Source organism: Dipteris shenzhenensis, chromosome 1 (genome assembly GCF_047967505.1).
Source record: "Dipteris shenzhenensis isolate YYH24624 ecotype China chromosome 1, Dip_SZ_1.0, whole genome shotgun sequence".
Taxonomy (NCBI): domain Eukaryota; kingdom Viridiplantae; phylum Streptophyta; class Polypodiopsida; order Gleicheniales; family Dipteridaceae; genus Dipteris; species Dipteris shenzhenensis.
The window spans coordinates 25,583,100-25,592,634 of NC_141596.1; the positions used below are offsets into that span (position 1 = coordinate 25,583,100).

Below are 9,535 nucleotides of genomic sequence, written 5' to 3' on the forward strand. Positions count from 1 at the left end.
CCGTGTCTCGTCGGAGGAGTCCGAGCCATTCCCCATCTCTAATGAGGCGCAGATTTCCTAGGTTGAGGCTTGATGTACATGCTCTTGCACTTTTATTCTCTCAAAGGATCAAACATGTATGAAAATGAAAAAAATTTTGTCATTGGGAAAAACTATCTTTTAAGGTCAGTATAGGAAAAAACACTCTCTGTAAAACGTCGCTATAGGAAACTGTCTCAGTGTCGCTATATAACGAACATTCACAATCTGATAAGTGTTATATATAGCGACTTTAGACAAGCATCGCTATATAGTGACATTTGTCTGTTAACAATTAATCCCTCTTCCAATACCAACGATTAGCACACCGTGCACGCTAAATGTCGGTACTTAAGCATCGCAATAGGGTTCGTGTGTAGTAGTGACTCTCCTATATGGGGAGCAGTGTTCACAAAAAAACTGCAATGCCTGACAATGGAAAATGAAAATTTGATGTTTCACCTAATAGTTTCTTATTTGCAAGTTTATGGAAATTGTTATTGTATGTGTTTCCTAGGGATTTAAATTTGCAAGATTGAATTGGAAATTTTATGAATTTACATTGATAAGACATGCATGTTTTTTAGTGCACTACATTATAAAATCAAGTTTTTTAACGTTTGCATGGCTACATATATAAAGACCTTGAGTGTATGTTGTAGAGAGAAGAGAGCAATGGAAGATCATCATTTGAGGAGGAGGATCAAGAGAACCTCGTCTCCCTTGTAGCCTATAGGGCTTTGCCACATTAGCTAAGCCACCTCTAAACCCAAAACATTGTTTCATTAGTGCAACTGTGTAATCTTTGGGTGGTGTGTCAGGGCGAGATATTGGCAATCTCAATCGCCACTCTTGATCCATTGTTTGCATGTACCAGTTGCTTGCTACTTGCTTGTCATCGCACTTGCAGTTCTCTTGAGTGCATTCGCCTTCTAGTTCTCATCAGTGTTCACTGTTATCTTGTTTCTTCTCCTTCACCTCGCCATGGGGATGGCTCATGCTCAATTTCTCCCTCTTCTTCCATTGGTGTATATAGATTCTCAATTGATTGATGCTCATCTTCAGCGACTACGGATTTGTAGTTTTAGCAGTATCGATTGGCAGAGGGTGGCTAATCATCCCATCAGCATCGGTGCTTTGCCACAGCAGTTGGCAATGAGAACTATTGTGGAGTTTTTAAATGAGCATTGGGAGCTAATTCTGCAATTGATTCATCAACGTCTCTTTTTGCCTATGGATGGAGTGATGATTGTGCAACCAATGTGTACACCAGCGATGATGGAGGCGGAGTTTGGAGCTCCTACCAAGGGCAAATACAAGCTGAGTGAATGTTCAGATGCTCAGATGAGGGACCCGTATCGCTGGATTCTCGAGTCAATGTTCTGGCATGCCAAGACGTATAGCATCACGCCTTGGACTCAAGGGATGATAGATGTTGTTGAAGAGAGGACGGTGCCATGGGCATGGATCCTAAAGGAGCAGATTGATGCAAAGGCTTTACGGGTGGCAACTCATGTGGATAAGAAGCAGGGAGGCAATTCCAAGATTGGGAAGGTTCTGGAGATTTTGTTTCCCATTCATTTGGAGTCGACAGCACTTAGACGGTCGACTGCCTTGGTGCTCACTCTTGCACTTGAGGGGCCTGCCTAGGATGAAGTTGAGGGATCGTTTGGTGGAGTGGCTATGAAACAATGATGAAAGAAGCCTTGCCTTAAGTAGCGGGTGGTATCTCCCCTTGCATCTTCAACTCCTGTACATATTGGTGGTGTTGGAGGCATTTCCACTAGTGGAAAGGCGACGACATAGATTGCTGTGTCTACATCGATGGCGTTACCAATCATGGTAGAGTGGGTGACGGTGACTCCAATGTCTACTACAGTGGTGATCCTAGGCACGATACTCTGGTGGTGGGAGGTTCCCTGACGCAACGGTGGATGGAGCAGGTTCAGTAGAGTATAGCAACAACAATTGCGGTGACTACTACAACATCAGTGGGCTGTCGTTGATGCAGTGAGGGTGTTGGCAACAGAAGTGTTAACGATGATCTCGGAGTTTGTGGGTGTATCACCAGTGTCTTCTACCAGGTTCAATTTTTGGTCGCAATCTATGCATATCTAGCTGCAGTTTTGTTTGCATTTGCTCATGTAGATAGCTTCACAAATTGGTACGGGGGGAGAATCTACTAGAGTGACCAGTCTAGAGGCAGAAGTCACGCAGTTGCGCATGGAAAATGAGTCTCTGTGAGGTCAGCAAGAGCGAGTGCGGCAACTAGAGGACCGGATGTCAATCCTTGAAGCCAGAGTTTAAGTGGCGGAGGCACATTCGGAGGCCATGTAGCATCGAGTGTTGAGCAAGAGTTGCTACATCGACGTACTACTGATGCGCTAGCAGAGTATTTGTGGGATTTTTTGAGGAACATGAGTGTTAACATGGAGCAGATGGGCTCACTCCTAGAAGCTCTTTAGGGTGATGTGAGGGTGGAATGGGATAGGCAGGTGGCCAGATGGAGTGTGGCTATTGTTCCACAAACCTATCGAGAGCTGGTTCTGCATGAATGACAAACCAGGACAGATGGAGATGCAGGCACTGGTGCGGGTTCTAGTCAGCAACAAGGTCTGTAGCTATCGACTAGTTCTAGACCAAAAGAGTCTAGCACTTCTTCGGGTGGCGGTGGTACGGATAAGGGAAAAGGAGTGGTTGCGGAGACAGTGCAAATTGAAGAGGATTGGCAAGCCAAATATGAAGAGCTGGCATAAGGCATTGTGGAAGTCGTTCTCTATAATAGCAAAAGAATTGACGTGTTGAAGCAACAGAGGCGTTCACTTTGTTTGTGGTTGGAATTGTGCACTCATTCTTTCAGTCTGTCATTGCCTCCTCGTCCTCCTTGGTGGAAAGAGGCAGATAAGTTTCTGGGGAAGTATTTTAGTAAGCACACACCTTTTCCAAGGTTACCAGATCCCCCTTCCTATGAGCCAATGGTGATTCAAAGACGTGCGATGGCACAGGAACGATGGCAATAGCAATTACCACTGGGTGCATGGATAGATGAAGTATTACCCACAAAGCAGTGGCATGAACAACAGGTAGTGAATAGATCCAAGCCTCATCGATTGCAATGGCTGATGGATCTGGAGCAGGATCAAAGATTGAAGATGTTCATGTGGAAGCGACAGTTAGAGACGACTGCAGATGCTGCTTCGAGTGGAGTAGCGACAGTTGTCGACAGAGTTACCTAAGAGTAGTGATGCGGGACTGAGATGCGGGACTGAGCAAAAGGGGTGGCATTATTGCGCCTGTTCAGTACATATCTAGTTCAAATGAAGAGTAGAACTATGACGATGGCTGCAGAAGGGCCTTGCAAAATAAAGTGTCGTTGTGTAGCAAAGCACATACGTCACTATAGTGGTTGCTTTTGGACAGGCAACATCGAAGATGTCCGAAATGCAGGGATGCTTTTGGATAGGGAGGAGAAATAAAAAAGGACCTTCAGATAGGCATTGCGACTACAGAGAGTGGATGTTATTCTGATTGTTTTTCGGAATGAGATACTTGGTAATTCTTGTGTACTAAGTGAAGAGAGAGATTTAACTTACCACACCTAGTTCTCTGTCGAGGCTATGCCTAAAATGATTGTTGCACACACACTTTGCACTGTGTAAGGCATTTGACTTTAATCTGGGGATGTGCATGTGTGGTTCGCACAATACACCATGAGTGCCATGTGTTATTGCATAACCATGTGGGTTAGCAGTAATGACCTGGGGTGTGCGAGGGTAGGTTAGTTGTAAGGATTGAGGTTCAGATCTCCAAGCGGTTGTAGTCTTCAACGGCTATTTCTCTAACCGTCAGACAGTTCTGTATGCGTGTTATTACTAGCATTCCGAGATCATTGTGTACACAGATGTTGTGCAAGCTATTGCTCCGAAATACAGTATTCTTAAGTGTTCTATCTCTTGCATATTTGTATTCCGTTCTTGTGGATATTGCACATATCATTTGTTTATTGCTTTCCATAGCGTCTGCGTGCATTCATTGATGTCAATCTCAGGTAACTCTATTGGCAACTGTGTCACCGCTCCACTCGATGCCATGGGCATTATGAGCAGGTGCATACTAATGATTTAATTAATCCAATGCTTTTGTTTTTTAAGATCAATTGGTACATGTTTGTATCTACTTTTTTATCTAATCAAAAACTTCATCATTATGGAAAAGTATACTTGTGTAGTCTTGATACTTGTCCCTTACTATCTTAAAACTTATCATCACCTCTGACCTTTCTTGCTTTCCCCTTGGTACAATTGCAATCAAGAATTTGTAAACGTCAAAAAGATTCTCCGCTTTCGCTTTAGTAGTAGTTTATTTGAGAGTGGTCACAGGAGCATTAAAAGTTTTCCATATGGTCCTAAGCTTTGACTAACATCTCTAAACTTGAAAGCGATCTTTCGAAGTGCATGAATGTCATGATTAAGTATTTCTGACTTAATCAAATATTTTTTCTTGTTTTTAAAGATACAAATGCTTGCAGAATAGTAGTGGATATAATTGATGGCATTTGGCACCCATCTTCAATATAGGTGGTTTTTCATCTAGATCGTTCTCATCCAAGATGGTGGTATGTGATCTAAGTTACACCACAAAGTAAACAGAATTTTTAAGATAGAGATGTGGATATGGATATGCCACTACCAATGCCATATCCAATTGATCCAGATGGATCTAGCGAAGAAGATGAAGATCACAATATGAGCCAAGAAGAAGATGCACATAATGACATCGTACGGGAGGAAGATGGAGATCACGATATTGAGGAAGAAGATGACGATCAAGAATCACTCGACTTTATTGAAGAACGGGAATTACAAGATCAAGTCTTAGGTGAACATACAATGCCAAAGTACGATGATGATATAGGAGATCAACTGGTTATAGAGTTGGAGATAGACTTGTTTGGCGCATAGGACCTGGCTCAGGATGAAGCCATTGATGTAAATTCTCTTGATTGATTTTTTTCATCTCAAACTTGGACATGAATATATGAGCTTCAAACTTGATGTACATGCTCTTGTATTTTTATTCTTTCAAAGGATCAAACATATATGAAAAGAATTTTTTTTGTCATTGGGAAACACTCTCTATTAAAGGTTGGTATAGGAAAGCTTCACAGAGTCGGTACATACTGACCATTACACTTCTGTTATTAGTTGCTATATACCAACCTTATTAATCTCATCATACGTACCGACGATTAGCGCACTGCACATGCTAAACACCGACGCTTAATCATTGGAACAAGGCCCATGTGTAGTAGTGTCATTTAATTGTGATCATCAGGATTTAGTTTTGATTGAAGAGATACTACCCTTCTCTCTTCATCTAGATGTAGCTAAAAATGTGAATGGGGTGATAAACTTTAATGCATATGGTCAACAACCACTGGAATTTGGTATCCCCATTATATGAATGTAATTCTTGAACGGAATACAATCAAGATTCAAGGAGAGAAGGGCACTTCTTCAACCAAGTCTAACATCAGAGGTGATGAGCATCAAAAGGCTATGATTAGAGACTAAACACTTCTTCTACAATAGTATTTTTTCTTATGTTTAGTCTCTAGAATTTTGATTACATCTTGTATTTGTGATTTTTACTAGATTCAAGACAAGAAAAGGTGAACTGTGTGTGATTAGAAGACAAGAAAGGGAGAAGTATGTGTGCTATGCAAATATACTATTTATCACAATGACTTCAAACCCTGCACTTTGCCACTCTACGTTTGGGATTTTCTTTATGATCGATGATTCAATGATTAATGGAGTTGGCCTTGGCTTATTTGCACTAAAAACCATAGAAAAAAAAAACTATTATAACATACGAAGGACTAAAGTATAAATATTCGAACAGAAGGACTCCTAGCTCATTAAACCACTGAGCACTAAAGGACACTATTGTTGAGGATCCAAGAGTTGATCTTGAAAAGAATAAAGTATACATTGTTGGTGATGTACATGATGGTAATGTGGGGGGCTACATAAACAGTTCTAAGAAGTGCATGGAATAGGAGAATGTATGCTATGCATAATCACAACCCTAGAACCATGGTATTCTTATGAGTTTGATAATGATACTTCATATGGAAAGATAACTATACAAATAACTCGTGATATTAATGCAACCAAGGAACTACTTGCAAATTATGAGATCTAATTGATTTTTTCATGTTTTAATGAGAGGAATCATTTCTTAAACGCTTTTTTATTGGGCATAAATTGTAAGATTTTAATTGTTTCTAGATACTAGTTTTAATGATGCACTCCATCTATTTTTTAAGTGTTTTGAAATTAAGTAAATTCTTCATATTACTAACATGATCCTTATCATAGTGACACTTGTCTAGTACAGCGTGGTGCATGAAGTTTAACCATGTAAGATTTGATTTGGCCATGTGGTGTAATCAACTATATTTCCACAATATGTGCACAATTTCGAAGTACATTGGGTGACTCTATTGATTAATTTACTACTTTAATTTATGGTTTGTATAGTGCCATGGTAAAAAAATATCTTGGGAAATTCAGGAATTAAAAATAAGCATTGGGAGATTTTCAAATTTCCCAATAGAGTGTTTTGAAAGGATTGCATCAGTGATTATGTCATGGCAAGACCACAAAGTAAGATCCTCATCAATAAAAATATGTTACAAAGTTGTGTGGGGATTTGCATTATGTGGGACTTGCATGGGATATTTTGGGAAAAAAAAACTACAAATAAGATTGTTTACAAACTATGACCACGTGAACATGCCCATTGATCATGGACAAGCAAGATTACCCACTCATGCCTATTCGAGGGCCCAAATGCATCTAATGCAAGGGGGATAAACATGAAGACAAGTTACAACTTGAAGCTTTTGTGAAATTCCATATAACAAAGAACATCAAAGCCAAATGCATCCAATGCACCCAAATTCATCCAATGCACCCAAATTCATCCAATGCAAGGGGGATAAACATGAAGACAAGTTACAACTTGAGGCTTTTGTGAAATTCCATATAACAAAGAACATCCAACGTGGCCAAATGCATCCAATGAACGGGCTAAACATGAAGTCAACTTGAATTTCCATAAAACAAAGACCATCCAATGTGGTAGGCGCTTATTCATGGTTGGACCGCGTTCTACTTTAGGGGGCAAAATGGTTGATTTACGATGGTGAATTTGGTCTCCTCCTCTATTTAAGAAGAGCCTCTTCCTCTCAAATTTCAACGCTCTCACAAGTCGCCCTTCATCAACACTAGCCTCTTCAGTCTCACGTTCCTCACACGCTACAGCATTCCTTAGCTCCTCTCCAAACTAGCTCAGCCCTCCTCCTCACCCCTCCTTTTCCCGCCACCCTCACCTTAGAATGCCCAAAACAGCCATCGCCTACAACCTCGAGGATGATGTCTTCTCCACTCTTCTCTCTCCTCTGAAGCTCGAAAACTTTCAGCTCTCCCACAGGTTTCATTTGGTCCTCATTTTCCATCTTTCTCCTTGTTGCCTTGTGACGAAATCTCGTCTCTGACTTCTTCTTCTTCTTTTCTGCTCATGCTCAGGGTCGTTTTGGCTCCTGTCACTCGTTGCCGAGCCCTCAACTATGTCCCTCAGCGTGCCCATGTCGATTTCTATGCCCAGCGAGCAACCCCAGGTGGTTTGCTGATTTCTGAGGCAGTCGCGGTCACCCAAGGGGCCATCGGGTAGGCACCTATCTAGATCTCGTTTAATGCAAGCCCTCAGACGTAATCGCTTTTGTTGGAAGACTGATCTCTTTTCTTTGCGCTTCAGATTTCCGCACTCTCCAGGTATATGGACCGAGGAGCAGGTGGAAGCATGGAAGAAAGTCGTGCAAAGAGTACATGAAAAGGGCGGTATCATCTTCTGCCAGCTCTGGCATGTTGGTCGTGCATCCCACACATGTATGTGTTGTCTTCACGGCACTTTACGTTCGGTAGTAGTAATTTAGTACCTCTCTAGCGCTGCTTTGGCTCTTTGCTTAAGATTAAGCTTGATTATATTCGGCCGATGCAGACTACCAGCCCAACGGATCTGCCCCGGTTTCCTCCACAGCCAAAAGCGTCCCGGAAGAATGGTCCGTCAGGCTTCCCGATGGAGTCATGGCGGAGTACTCACAACCACGCGCCCTGAGAACTGATGAGATTCCAATGATTGTGGAGCTGTTCCGCCAAGCCGCTAAAAATGCTCGTCGAGCAGGTACTACAACGTACTTATGTCGTTTTGCGGATGCTCATGTGCAGCTGTGTCTGTGACTTCCCTTTCGTAAATCTGACTTCCTCTCCTTAACCTCGCAGGGTTCGATGGGATAGAAATTCACGCCGGGCACGGCTACCTATTGGACCAGTTCTTCAAGGATGGCATCAATGACCGCACCGATGAATATGGTGGTTCCATTGAGAACCGCTGCAGGCTTGCCTTGCAGGTGGTTTCTGCCGTTGCCCAAGAGGTGGGGCATGACCGCACTGCGATAAGAATTTCCCCAATCATCGACCACTTGGGCGCCACAGACACGGATCCGGAAGCTCTGGGTTTCTACCTCATAGGAGAGCTCAACAAACTCAAACTCGCCTACTTGCATCTCACAGAGCCTAGATTCACCAACCAAGGGGTGAAGGAGACGGCGGAGGATTGCTCTCTGTTCAGCAAGGCTTTTGATGGAGTGGTGATGAGCAGCGGTGGCTACACAAAGGAGTCCGGAATGGAAGCAATTAAGTCGGGGGCAGCGGATTTGATATCGTATGGGAGGTTGTTCATTTCCAATCCGGATCTCCCGCTGCGGTTTGCGGTAGGGGCGAAGCTGAACCGCTACGACAGGGCGACGTTCTACACGCACGATCAGGTGAAAGGGTATTTGGACTACGCGATGCTGAGTGCGAGGGAGGTGGAGGAGAAGGCGTTGAGGAGGCCGCTTCTACGCATACCGAGCTCATCCAAGTGTGGAAGGATATTGGACGTAGCGTCTCCGAGGACGCCAGTGGTGGCGGGTTCTCCCAGATTCTGAGGGCAATCTGTTCCGTCAAAGTCTGCGGGGGCCAATCTATGGACCTTTGCATACGATCCGTGCTCTTGCAGAAAACGTCCCCCGTGACATAATGGTGTAATCTCCATTTTTGGCCTCGCACTTTTAAAGTGGAAGCCTAAGGAACGATGCGTTACCTGTGAAAGCGAAAATGATTGTTTTGTTTATTTGATGGAAATTATAATCGCGCTTGTTGTCCGTTCTCTGTAGTCCATGTGCCACCCAAGTGTTGCTATGCCATTCTTGGATTTCAGCCAATGAAAATCGTTGCATGGCTTTCCCTCCTCGAGTCTCCATGGCTTTCCCTCGTTGCATAAGTCTTTCATCCCAAGGAACCTGCAATCGTTCCTTCATCCCCTGCATCGCCCTACTGGTTTTAGACGAACCTTGTTTCCTCTTTCAGTTGCAGTGCTAGGTGTCGTTGCACCCACAGCTTCACTGACA

The 9,535-nt window shown here is 43.1% G+C and overlaps 1 protein-coding gene across 1 annotated transcript; it reads left to right on the top strand.

Moving 5' to 3' along the window:
* The first annotated feature begins 7,335 nt into the window (after nt 1–7,335).
* LOC147905598 (12-oxophytodienoate reductase 3-like) lies at nt 7,336–9,288 on the top strand. The gene is made up of 5 exons (XM_087380819.1): nt 7,336–7,518; nt 7,614–7,754; nt 7,843–7,973; nt 8,086–8,268; nt 8,367–9,288. Exons 1-5 carry the CDS (start codon nt 7,424–7,426, stop codon nt 9,071–9,073), a joined length of 1,257 nt encoding a protein of 418 aa, XP_087236945.1. The 5' UTR covers nt 7,336–7,423; the 3' UTR covers nt 9,074–9,288.
* Nucleotides 9,289–9,535: the final 247 nt, after the last annotated feature.

Coding starts and splice junctions, on each gene's coding strand:
- LOC147905598 (XM_087380819.1), top strand. CDS start 7,424: ATGCCCAAAACAGCCATCGCCTACAACCTCGAGGATGATGTCTTCTCC. Junction 7,974..8,085: donor TGGTCGTGCATCCCACACAT/GTATGTGTTGTC, acceptor CGGCCGATGCAG/ACTACCAGCCCAACGGATCT. Junction 8,269..8,366: donor TAAAAATGCTCGTCGAGCAG/GTACTACAACGT, acceptor TTAACCTCGCAG/GGTTCGATGGGATAGAAATT.